The sequence below is a fragment of the Protopterus annectens genome, chromosome 2.part2 (assembly GCF_019279795.1).
Source record: "Protopterus annectens isolate FY-2018-M chromosome 2.part2, PAN1.0, whole genome shotgun sequence".
Taxonomy (NCBI): domain Eukaryota; kingdom Metazoa; phylum Chordata; order Ceratodontiformes; family Protopteridae; genus Protopterus; species Protopterus annectens.
Window position 1 is genome coordinate 185252472 of NC_056730.1, and position 13678 is coordinate 185266149.

Consider the following 13678-nt stretch of genomic DNA (forward strand, 5'->3'; position numbering starts at 1 on the left):
GTTGCCACTAGTACTGTGTTGAAGAGGTTTACCTAACTGCAGTCTTATAATCTCCCAGAGTATGTAAAAATGAGATTTTAAATTCACTTTTGGATAGAAATGTACTTTTTGGAACCTCTGCCGCAGAGGTGATCAAAAATGTGTGGTGAAAGGGGTAAATTGAAACAGGAAATCCCTCAGATCTTTTAGCCCTCCTTCTGTAAATTTTCCAAGGGACTTTCTCCTGCCTTGTCCAGTTTTGGCCTGAAACAAAATAAATGGTCTCAACAAAGTACTGGTAAACAGATGTTTCAAAAACAATGACAGAGAGGTTCCAAAAAGAAAGTAGGAACCTCCCAGAACAAAGGACAGCCAGATGAATCAGAATGACTTGTGAAAGGGATCCTGTTCCCTCCTCCCACCTTGGCATTTCCTCATCCCTTCCAGAAAGCATGAATCTCTGTTTATGTTCTTGTCAGTAGATTGTTTCAGTCTAATGTGTTGTGAAACTGATTCAGCTGGGTTACAGATAACATTGGAAAGAAATCCACCTTTCTTGGTAATTATTCCATATCTACCAGATTAAATCCCTCTCTTCCCTCTTGCCCTGCAGAGACATAGGAGTGACAGAAACAGTTCCTCTTCCTATGTGGGAAGAAGTTTTTATTTAAGATTGTTTCTGGTGTCAAAGAATGAAAGAAAATGCCTTGAGACTAGTTCTGGACCTTTCTTTCCTAAATCAGTTGTGATAGTGCTCAAGTTCAAAATTCTTTCACTTTACAACCTCTTAACCCTTCTTCCTCACTTGAGTTTTTTGTAACCTTAGATTTAAAAGATGCTTATCACATTCCTGTCCATCCAGACTTCAGACGTCTCTTAAGGTTTTGTGTTTCTGGATCACTTTATCAGTTCTATGTCTTACCCTTTGGCTATGTTTTGCTTCAAGAGTGTTCACAAAGTGTCTAGCTCCAGTTATAGCACATTTTTGGCTTCAGGGTGCCCACATTTTTCCATATTTATATGATTTGCTTATCTTTGTAGAGTCTTTTTTTTTAAGTGTTAGGGATCTCTTACCTGGGTGAGAGATTTCCTGTGCAGGCTAGGATTTCAAGAGAACATTCAAAAGTATGTTTTGACTTCATCACACAGGATTGTGTTCCTCAGGTGTCTGCTGGACACCTCAGTACAAGGAAGTTTTTTCTTCCATAAGAAAAAAATAGATCTTTATTTAGACATATTCCATGGGTTTTCCACTCAGACTTTGGTCATTGCAGCGGAAGACCTCAGGATTCTAAGTGTCATGTTTTCTATAAATCTCATGATACCTCTGGCATGACAACAGATGAGGAAGATACAATGGTATCTGAAGTATCTTTGTTCCCAGTATCAACAGCCATTATCTTTTTAGATTCCCATTTTGAGATTTATGAGAAACCACTTGGTGTAGACATAATATATCCCTGAATGCAGGTCTCCCCTTCTCCCCTCTTGCTCCAAAGCAGTCCGTCACCATAGATGCCCCAGAAATTGCCTGGGGAGCAGTGTCAAAGGGGGTATAAGTGTAAGGTATCTGGGGCAACAAAGACCGACTCAAACAAGTAAATGTAAAACAGATGCTTGCACTTATTAAGGCACTCAGTTCTCTGAATCACCTTTGATCCCCAGGACTACTTCAAGTTGCTACAGATAATACCACAGTGATGTGGTACATAAGTAGTCTTTTGTGGAAAGTGCTTTTCCACCCAGAGTACTTCTGAAGATTCAGAAGGATTTCCCCAACATCATTATGGTGACTCACTTCTGGCCCAGGCAGCCAGTCATTGTCCCTTCTGTTGTTATTGGCCAGGGGCAATTACCACAAACTTTCTCACAGTCTGGATCTACTCATAAAAGAACAGGGTTCTTTGATATATCCTTTCTCCAAACAACTTCAGCCAACTGCCTGGATTATAGGGTCTTAATACCTTTTAGGCACCTGTGTACTGAGGACATATAGAAGGTACTAATGAAGGCAAGAAAGCTTGCTGCTAAAAAATCATATATTAGTAAATGAAAAAGGTTTTCTAGTTGGATCCAGTAACACACACAGCACCCATTCAGGGCTAGTGTTTTTCTATTTTTGCAGTATTTGTTTGAGTTACTTTCCTAAAGCCTGTTTTACTCTTCTGTCAGGGTTCATTTGTTGGCCATTTTAGCATGTCTGCCCATGGATCCCCATCTTTCAAGACATTTCCATTTGAAAAATTGGCATGCGAGTCAGTCAAAAATCCCAAAGGGAAGCCTCTGCTGTTCATTTCGGAACAACTCATTGTTCTGCATTGAACAAAAGAGACTTTCCTTCGGGATTTTTGATTGGCTCGTATGCCGGCATATGAGCCAATCAAAAATGGCAAAGCAGAGCCTCTTCTGTTCAATAAGGAACAGCAGGCTGTTCCGAATTGAGCAGAAGAGGCTTCCCTTTGGGATTTTTGATTGGCTCATATGCTGGCATATGAGACAATCAAACATGGCAAAGAGGAGCCTGTTCTGTTCAGCGCAGAGCTTTGAACAGAAGAGGCCCCCCTTTGGGATTTTTGATTGGCTCGTATGCCGGCATACAAGCCAATCAAATGATGGTTGCTTGAGTCCTAGAAAACGGGGATTTTACTGTATTACATTTACTGTTCATGAAGAAGGTAGTATAGTTGTGGTAAACATATTTCCCATAAGATTAAATTATTTGATATAGTTAGAGTAACTGTAAGCTATCCAGCTTGCATCTCCCATTGTTGTGAGTGGGGTCATTTTCTTTTAAAGTTTTTTTTCCCCAAGGAAGCATCTGCATGAGAAATAGCACAAAAATGGTGGGATGTTTTATGTTACTAACCTCCTAGAGTGATATAACCTTACAGATTTCATAGAACCTTTTGAATTTTCAGTTTTGCTTTACATAGCTATGTCTTTTTATTATATTTTCTTACTTCTTTCTTTATGCAGAATTAAGCAAATTTTAATACAAGTCATGTTGAAAAAACACTAGTTTTCAGGCGGTATGTATGCACACTGTTTTTAAATATTTGGCTAAAATATGCAAACCATCTTCAGTATATACAGGTAATACATACATTTAATTTGTTATTGTGTATACAATTTCAGGATGATTTCAGGATGTATTATATATAGATAATATGTGGATTTCATTTGTGATTTGCTTTCTTTGATGTGTACAGGATGGCTAAGTGGCAATATGCTAACTATATAACTCCATTGATTTAAGGTCTGACTACACCATCTTCACTGTGTCTTGTGCATCTATTTTATTGTGTTCCAGGAAGATCCTACATTAATTCATACGTACAGATGAGGCAGTGAATTTGGCAAATGTAGGCTGCGAGAACCAAGGTAGTGGGAAGATAGTACTACAACTGTTAGAATATGTCTTGAAGATCTGTTAAGTACACTTAACCCACAGTTTTAAGTTATTTGAACATGATGTGGAATGGTACAGGTGTTCAGAAGTTTTGAAGTGTTTTTTTTTCAAAATTAGTGACTGAATTTACCAGATTAAAGTGTTGTAATTTGGACATGTCATTCACATGTCATGTACATGCCAGCTGGAATGAAAACAGTGCAGTGATCTTGCAGGAAGGCCGACCATTTGGTTATGGGCATGAGCCTTTATATTGTGTCAGGAGAGGTATGCCAAGATAGAATATGTGCTGCTGACCATAGTATGATATTTGAAAAATTCTGTGACTTTGTTTAATGGATAATAGTGTCAGTTGAAACAAAGCAGTAAATCCCTTACATATTGTGTTTAAGATGTCATTGTGCAAGGCACCTCGAAGACTGCAGAAAATATTATTGGGATTGTGGAATTATGATTTAGCTGTTTATATCCAGGGTAAACAGATTTAGCTAGCAGATACATTGAGCCACTTGTTTTGCTAAAACAGCAAGAATTGCTTTGACAGGAGATGGGCATAAACAGTATAATTCTACAAGCTAATTTTGAAAAGAACCAGGGTTTCAGTAGAACTTTGAGAATGGTACTGGGATGAACATGCTTCCAGACTTGACAGTAAAGGCTGACTATAACAGATAGCTGCTGTAAGGAAAGAAGTACAGCCATATACCTATTTGAACAAGAAACCGTTTGTGTAGAAAATTTGATTTTTAATGTGGATAACTTAATAATGCCTAATCTACTGAGGAAAAAAATGTTTGAAATTACACATGTTGCACTTGGGAGTTGTGAAGTGAAAGTACTTTTTTTCTTTGAAAAATGGAGATAGAGTGAGAATGTAGCAAGTTTTCACAAAAACGAAGTCAGAAGGAGTGATTCTGAAGCATAGTGAGCAACCTAGATCATTTGCTGTGTATAATGAGACTGGAAAGTAAATGGAAAGAAATCAAAAGCATTTTTTTCAAAATGAATGTCTCCTTGTAAATTCGTAAATACAGAGGGTATGTTTATGGTACTTGCAGCAAAGAAGTTGTCATTGAAGTGTCTGGAGATATATTCAGAGAGGTTTTCTAAGAGGCATTTCTTTAAACAGCAATTAGGCGAGCAGAATAATGTTCATACATGTTTATTGAATCACAAAGTAAATTCTGAATACAACACTTGCTCGATTTACTTTTTAATGAACTTGAATTCGCAGTTATTTATAAGAATAGCTCACATAAAAATATATTTCTTCCCTGGTGAAATTTGGATTTTCATGAACTGTATAAGAATAAGCAAAATAAATACAAGGTTTACAAAAAACACCCAACAATAGCAAACGAGAATTTGTAATAATGTCAGTAGATCACATAAGAGGAGAATTAGACTGTAGAAAGTATGTTTTGAAAACAAACTTGCTGTCATTCATAATAAAAAGAAAATATTTTGTAAGTATATTAAAAGTATCAATTCTTATCAGCCAGTAGGCTCTTTAAAATCTGAAGAAATGATCTTTTGAAGGTAGCACACCTGTTCAACTAACACTACCCAACACTTAGGTCTAGATATAGTTTTGACAGTTTGTAAACTAACATTGTAATTCCTGACTGTTCAGCTTGCTTTATTATATCTCAGGGGATAACAGAAAGAGCTTTTAGTAGAATAAAGAATTCAGCTTCTGTGATTTGCCTCCAATTACTAATTAAAAATCACTTGCTGCCAATATTGCACCTAATGTTTAACAAGCCTTTCTGAACACTTAGTGTTCCCAGATTGTAGAAGTCATCTACTGTCACACTAATATATAAAAAAAGATATATGGTTATGGTAACAACTATAGACCTATTAGCTTTACTTCCAGTCTGGCAGATGCTTAGAAAGATGCATTACTGAAATACTGGGAAATGATAATACAGATATCCCCATTTTGAACTTGGATCAACATAGTTTTGTAACACGTAGATCTACGTTGGCAAGTGTATTAAAATTTTATGATCAAATTACTAAGGCACTTGATCTGGGTCTCTCTCGTGTGGAGTAATTTTCTTAGACTGAGCCAAGGCCTTTGACTCCTTTCCTCACCATGTAATCTAAGTCAGTATTTTCTTGGTAAAATTGATTATGTCATGGCGAAGTTTCCATTGTGTCACCATACAAGGCATAAGCTCCAACTCTCTTCTTATCCATGTTGGAGTTCCACAAGGCTGGGTTCTTGAACCAACATTATTTAATATCGTATTTAGCTCCATTTTTAGATTTAAGACATGTTAGATAAATAAGTAAACAGACAAATGTAAGACTGAATTCATTACACAAAATGAATCTGATATTGAACGTTTAAATTGTCATATGAGACAGATCAGTGATTGGGCACACAACATAGGTTTGCCTTTAGTTATGACAAATGTAATATATAATGTATTTTGGAAAGGCTGCAGTTCATTCACTTGTGTACCTACTAGAACATCCATTGTAAAGACCTGGGAATGATTGTCATCACTAATCTTTCATTTGACAAACATGCGCAACTGGTATGTAATAACGCCATGCATCAAATGGTATACATGATTAAAAATCTTAGTACAAGAAATGACGTCTTACGTTACTAAATGAAACATACATTAGGCCAGTCTTAGAGTACAGTAGCATTTTTTACATATGCAGTACAGGTCAGTTGAATTATCTTGAGAGTACAAAGAAAATTCACCAAGAGAATTTTACTTCGCAAAGATTAGTTACAGTAATAAATGCAAATACCACAATTTATTTACTGTACATTATTGTTACATTTGTGGGAAATTAATATTTGCATAAAAAGTCTTTCATGACTCTAGTTTACAAGCTGTCTCGGATATAAAAATTTACAAATGTAGTTTAACACGGAGACATCGGGCTATGAAGTTTGACACAATTACATCACTCTTACTTAATTCAAAGATTGGTGATTTTATATGATAAATTACCACGTAATATTAGAACAGAAAGAACTTGGAATCCTTTAAGAGACAACTGGATTGTGGGCTGGGCACAAAGTGTTTCATCCAGAAATGTTAGAGCCAGCATTTATAAAGTGCTGCCGTCATCATCAACCCCCTTCTTCCCATTTTCTGCTTGGGGTCGGTGTGTTAACTGTTACTATCTCTCTCAATTCAGTGCCACACTCCTGCCTTCTTCAACACTCATGTCTGACTATTGCAGATCTTATCTCACGCAATGCATCCACCTATTTGCTGGATGCCCTTGTTTCCTCTTACCTTCTTCCTCTCTGTCCCAAATCTTCTTCACTGTATTGTTTTCTGCTTTTCAGCACATGTGCTCGAACCCCCATAATCTGTACTGTTTGATTTTTTTCTGCAATTGGATCTACTCTGGCTTCTGCTGTTATGTCCTCATTTCTTCGTCTGTCCTATAATGTGCATCCTACCATCCTTTCCAGGCACTTCATTTCCATCACCTTTAGATTTCTCATCTGCTGTGCCTTTACTGCCCAGGTTTCTGTATCATACATTGGTACTGGTCTCACCACTGTCTTGTACACCTTACTTTTCAGCTTCTTTGGCATTATTCTGTCATACACTATATCTGAGACTCTATGCCAGTTGGCTGCAGCATATCTGATCTAGCTTTGACCTCTTCATTCAGTCTTCCCTTCTCCTCAACTACCCCTCCCAGATACTTGAAGCTATTAACCTGTTCCACTATCTTCCCTTCTGTCTCAATTCTCAGCTTCTTCTGATTTCCCCAATTTGCTGCTCTTACACTGTCTTATCTGTATTGGTTTCATCCCATCTGCCCTGAATTTTGCATTTCTTTGCCCTATTCTTTGCTGAAGTTCTTGCTCAGAATCTGCTTGTAGTGCCACATCATCTGCATAGAGCAACTTTGTTGATCTGTTCCCTATGACCTGTTTGATAATGTAGTTCATCACCAGTATGAACAGCAGTGGGCTCAGAGCTGAACCCTGGTGCACACCACTCCTAGTGGGATCCCCTCTGTGTGACTGAACATTGTTTGCACTTGTGTCATTGGGTCTTGTACAAAGCCTGCACTAATTCTACCAATGTTTCTGGGACTTCGAGCCACAGCAGTACTGCTGAAATCAAGTTTTCTTGGGATCTTGTTATATGCTTTCTCCAAGTATAGGAAACCCAGTTGGACTTTTTCCTCATCTCTAGCTTCTAAATGGCTATAAGAACTTAACTCTGGTACATGACTTTTGAACTTATGAAATGTAGACTATGTCAGTAGACTTTCAGAAGGGGACTTAATCCGTGGCAGTTCTGAGTACATCAGAATCAGAACTGCACACCAGTGATTTTTCCCAAGTATTCTAGTCTTCAAAGACTGTTTAGAATGCTAGATAGGTATTCTGACACTTCCAGTGACTGAATAGTGTTAATTACATTTGGACTCGATTTGCTGCACTTCACTGCGTTATGAAGCGTTTTAAAATTGAAATGATTTTCACCAGATTTGCAACTACTACCAGTAGTAAAACCCATCACTGTACTGTTGTCTACTCTCTTAAATGGCTTGAACTTCCTCTTCACCTAACATAACTTCGCTCATTCTGACACACAAATTGATTTTTAAATCTGCAACCTGCCCTGCTCTTACTTCTGTATTCTATACCCACAACCCCAATAGATATTTGAGATCAGAGGACCAAAAACTTATAAGTCTGTAAACCTAATAAATCATCAGAAAAAAGCCTCTACTCCACTCAGTATTCAAAAATTGGATACCCTTCCCCTATCCACTGGGTCAATTTCTAATCCCTCACCTTTAAACAGTCATTATAGGAATACTTATCCATCTCATTGCTTGTTCATGTATCAGCTCTAGTTGAAGCCTCTCATACTTCCCCTTTATACTTTTTGTGCTTTGTTACTCACTTTTTTCCTCTAACTTTTCCTACATACCATTCCCCTTTCTCTAGGTCTAATTACTTCTATGTTAGTGTCTCTATCAAACCCAGACTTTTCTTCCTAGACTCTTTTTTTATGCTGACTTCTCATTTTTAATATTATTTGACAAAAGACGATGTATATCTGTTATATGCTTTATACTGTATTTTACAGTGTCTTCAATTCACATGTGGTAAAGCACGCTGTTTTTAAGTTCTAGAATGTATGTGTAAAGTCTCTTATAATTGTGTTAAGCAATGTAATATTTCCTTTACTTTTTTTTTTTATTTATTTTTATTTTTTAAACAAACATAGTAAACTCTATAACAAAAATGTAGCAAAGTCATAACTATTTACAAAGGTCCATAGCAAAATACAATAAAATAAACAAAACCATTAATGTTTATGTAGTAAATTACTTAATTTTAACCAGTATGTATACTGAAGTGTGTGATATTAGCTATTTTTATGGTTGATAGATTTTTTTTTGTTTGTTTTTTTACAAACATTTTTAGCCAAACATATAAATTCATTGAAAGACAGAGTAGTTATACTTCCTCTGCTTGTAATATCTTGTAATTTTAATGTGTGGATTTTCCCGCTAATCAAATGTCAATAAATGTCAATAAAGCCTTATTTGCAAACCCATGAAAAGACTTTTCGTGGAACTCATCAGTCAGGACCTAGGGAATCTCCAAACAATGGACCTATCTCAGTTTGGATTTATCAAGGGCAGGTCATGCTTACTCAGCCTGGTGTATTTTTTTGAAAAGGTCACAAAAGCAATGGATGAAGGCAAAACTGTACACACTAAATGCCTGGCAAAAACTCTTGACACTGTCCCCCACTTGGGCATAGTAGAAGAGCTAAATAAACCCCTATGTCACCCATTGGATTGCCAACTGGCTCACAGATAGGATGCAGGAAATGAAAATAGAGAAGTTTCCTCCACAAAGAGACCAGTCATCACTGGATCTCTCCTGTTTAGCATCTCTTTTCTGAAATAAAAGCCAATACCAAAGGGCTTTGGCAGTAAGTTTGTAAATGATTGCAAGCTCGGAGCAGTCATTAAATCTCCAAATGATTTGGCCATTCTGTAGAAAGGTTTGTCCCAGATAAATAAATGGTGTTAAAATCATGGACTGAAGTTAAATGTCAAAAAATATATTATTGTATCCTTTGGGAAGTTATCTGTCCCAGGGAACTACCACATTAGCAATACGCCCTTAAGATTTGACACAGTTGTTCAGGATTTGGGAACTTATATGGGCAGTGATTTAACTTTTGATAAACATGTTTCCATTGTTTTAAGAAATCTCTTCTATATTGCACAGCTTATCAACAAAGGGATTGTGTCTAGATGTAGGAATGTCATTGTTCCCCTTCATTCAGCCCTTGCTAAGCCAGTCATTGAGTATAATGCCCCTTTTTGCATGTGTCTGTCCAAACACATGCAACAACTGGAGCACCCACAGAGATACCTTACTAAAATTATAGAATTCCTAAACAAAATATCCTACATGGAGTGACTTGGTATCCTGCAGACTGCTAAGAGGTGACTTGTGTCTGACGACCTACAAGGCATTCTCCAAACCAATGCTGTTGGATTTACTACACATCAGCAAATCAAATGGCATCAGAAATACTCAGTCTAGGTATCCAAGCCCTTTGTGCAACAGCAACAGAATGGTTTGGAGGGACAGTTATGTCTCACAGAGGATATCTCTACTCTGGAACAGACTATCCAGCCACATGAAACAGAGTTCATCCCTGTCCATATTAAAGCACAACTTGGATCTGAGGATGGGAAACAGAAAATGTACCCTAGGACTGCCCCAGTGCTACTAATGTTCAGAGACAGTTCCTTAATGTTTTATTCCATGCATGGGTCCCCTCAGATTATCTATGGAGTGATCCTAGTTATTCTCATTAGGGGTAATATACAATTATCAATCATGAAAGAGGTTAATTTGTGCACAAAAAAGGAAATTGGCTAGGCTTAAAATAGCCCTTAAGAGCAGCTAGCCTAGTTCTTACCTAGAAACCTTTAAATAAATAAATGCATACATACATACATACATACATAATGGAAGTAATGCCCTGCACTATAAATAATGACAAAAATGTTTTAAGTGGTGTATACATGAATTAATTTGTAGTTTCTGTCTCAGAAGAGGATGAATTTTTCATTTTTGAAAGCGGAGGATTTACTCTACGTCTGTAGCTTTAAGAAACTTGATGAATGTAGCTTGTGTCAGAGTTTGCAGTGTATGCCATGTGATCTGGTATTTCGTACTTGTTGTGCAGTCTAAACTAAATGCTAATGATACTAATGGCATGTAATTTACTTTTGAGGCTCTCCTGTCCATCCAAATGTTACAGTCATAAAGAAACGAGAGTTTATGGGTGGTGAAAAAGGACATGGGAAATGGGTCAGATTGACGACAAGATAGTAGGATAAAACAAAATTATGATTGTTCATAGACTTAATAGACTTAAATTTCATGATTTTTTTTTTATGCGTTGGACCTGTGCCCATATAACAGTAAGATGTGCACCCATTACCATGTTTGCACACTTTTTAAATCAGTATATTTTAAGAGATGTTCAGGATATATAGATAGAAAAGACAAGCATCTTGTCTGTACCATAGTAGAATAAAATATTGATACTTCATATCTGCCATTAGGGTGTAATATCTCACATTGGTGTTGCAGCATTTACTTGCAAAATAGGCATGCTGCAACTGTGTTATGGAATAAGAAATTATGTATGTAATACAGAAAGGTAGGTTTGTTGATAACAGATGAAGTAGGTAGCATGGTTATATTTTTTTCTTGTTGTGTAACTTCTCTGAATAAATTATTTGTTTTAAAATTTCAGGTTTATGGTAGGATGTGGGCGTTGTGACGAGTGGTTTCATGGTGACTGTGTGGGCTTGAGTCTTGCTCAGGCACAATATATGGAACAAGAAGATATGGAATATGTTTGTTCAAAGTGCTCTGCTGAAGAAAGAAAAGCCAGGTCTGTTGATCACAGTGTGCAGGATCACCATTCCAAGCATCAGCGACATGGAGAGAAAGCAGTTGAAAAACCCAGAGTATCTAGTCCTGTTGGTGGCACAGGTGTAAAAACTGGTACTAATGAGAAAACAAAGCATGTTGACAGTGCAGCAAAACACAAGGTCAAAATCTTCAAGAAGGTAAGCCTGAATGTTTTTTGAGCTGTATTGCAGATGTTCTTCGTGTTTCACTGTTGCAGTCATTACACTTGGGTTATCCTGCTGGCAGGCTACCCTCAGTTGGCCTGAATTCCAAAGTCTAGGTCCGGCGTCGGTTGGTGTCGCCTCTTCCCTAACGTCAGTGCGCCAGGGGTATAAAAGATGCAGCCAACACCATTTTCTTCAGTCTTTCTTGCCGCGCGGTGCCCGAAGCATAAGCAGTTCGTAAGTGCCAGTCGGCCGACTCCTGAGATTTTCGTGTTCGAATTTCAGATCCGAAGTCTTCATTAAAAGCTAAGTACCCCGTTGGGGAAACTTTTTTCTTGCTCCATACCGATGTCTGAAAAAGTTAATAATTGTATTTCTTGTGGGAAGCAAATACCTCATAAGGACTTTCATTCTTACTGTATTCCTTGCCTAGGCCTTGACCACGATGTTGCTAGTTGTCGGTTTTGTGCCAGATTTAACCAACGCACTATTAAGCGTCAGTACGATTTTGCATTACACTATTTTGGCAGAAGATTTAATTATACCATGTCGTCTGATAGCCATCCGACTACCGGAATTCACAAGAAACGCAAAGAAAAAGAGAAGGACAGGCATCTGAGGTCCACAACCGACGACGAGGCTTCTTCTAAGCCAGTCGCCGGTTCTCAGTGAGGCGCCTTCGCAGCCCCTGACGCCCGCTACTTTAGACCCGCAGGCCACTACCGACTCCCACGTGGAGTCGCCTAGGCCGCTGGAAGGTCAAAGTATTGGACCTTCGGAAACTATTCCCTCAGTTGGGTCTGGAGCTGCTGAGCAGGCATAGGCTTCTGAGGGTGTTTTCAGACCAACTCAATTATACACTAAAACCACTTCAGCTTCAAAGGCAAAGACTAAAGCGCCCTTAAAGACAAAGAAACAAGTACAACAGCCTCATGAACAGGCCTCCATGCCCAAAAAACAGATGCTCAAAATTGCCGAAGACTTAATTACTTTGATCAGGGGTTCCCATCCCCCTCCTGATAAAAGGCCTAGGCAAGAGAAAGAATATGAATCTTCAGATCAGGTTTCCATTTCATCTGATTCCTCTTCTGATCAGGAAGAATCTATCCTTTCAGCCTCTCCTCCTGAGGATTACTCTTTTGGGGAAACCTTGCATACCATGAGGGAGCATTTCCACTGGGAGAACCAAGATTTTTCAGAATCTAAGAAAAGGCTCAGATACTTCCTTTTACTACAACAACACAGGCCCCTAGCTATTCCACCTGTGTTAGACATTGTTGATGTATTTTCAGAGTCCAGTCTGACCCCTGACTCCTTACCTCCAGCTCCTGTTAAGCTGGAAAGGTACTACAGAGTCCCTGACTCTCATAAATTCCTTTTCAAAAACCCTGCTGCTGACCCAGAAACCATCTCTCAGGGTCCCAAAGGGGTCAAGGCTTCCACTGCATAAAACCCTACCCCCTCTGACAGGGATTCTAGGACATTGGACAGATGGGGAAAAAAGATTTACACTTCCGCAACCTTGGCTGTAAGGGCTTTAAATTGTCAGTTTCATATGCTCAAATATCAGCGATATGTTATGTCACAGCTTAAACAGAAAATGTTGACTAATTCTGAATGTGCAGAAAACAAGAAATGCAGGATTTATTGCATGCAGCTGAACAAGTTGGAAAGCATACTTTGCAATGTGGTTTTGATTCTTTGGAGGCCTCCTGCTGAGCCGCTCTGACGGGCTCTGTCATCAGGAGACATGCTTGGTTAAAGGAACAAACTCTGCCTGATCATGTCAAAGCAAAATTATTAGATGCCCCATTACAGCATGATACTTTGTTTGGTGTTAAAGCAGAAGAGGTGTTAAAGAAAGTGGAGGACAAAGCTAAATCTATGCAAATGGTTAAGGATTTCTTACAGGTTCAGCCTCCAAGATTTAGCAGACACTGGCCTACAAAGAATTGGTCCTTTCCATTGTCAGACAGACCACAAAGGGGCAGATACAGATGCCCAAGAGGCAGATCCCAGCCCCAAGGCTCGTACAGGTCTAAACAGTGGGGTGCTTCTACCTCCAAAAGTGGAGAAGACAAATCACAGCCATACAGGAAGCAGTCACAATGACTTCCCCCTGCCTGCACCAAGCACTTATCTTCTGGCAGCACCTTT

At 38.4% G+C, this 13678-nt stretch overlaps 1 protein-coding gene across 3 annotated transcripts in view; it reads left to right on the forward strand.

The window, feature by feature from the left end:
• The window catches only part of PHF3 (PHD finger protein 3), a 2404159-nt gene that overhangs the window by 929642 nt on the left and 1460839 nt on the right, over positions 1 to 13678 (forward strand). For all 3 annotated transcript variants that reach the window (XM_044063854.1, XM_044063855.1, XM_044063856.1), the window contains one exon: positions 11197 to 11515. In XM_044063854.1, the coding sequence (XP_043919789.1) occupies positions 11197 to 11515 (319 nt within the window). The remainder of the gene's footprint in view (positions 1 to 11196; positions 11516 to 13678) is intronic.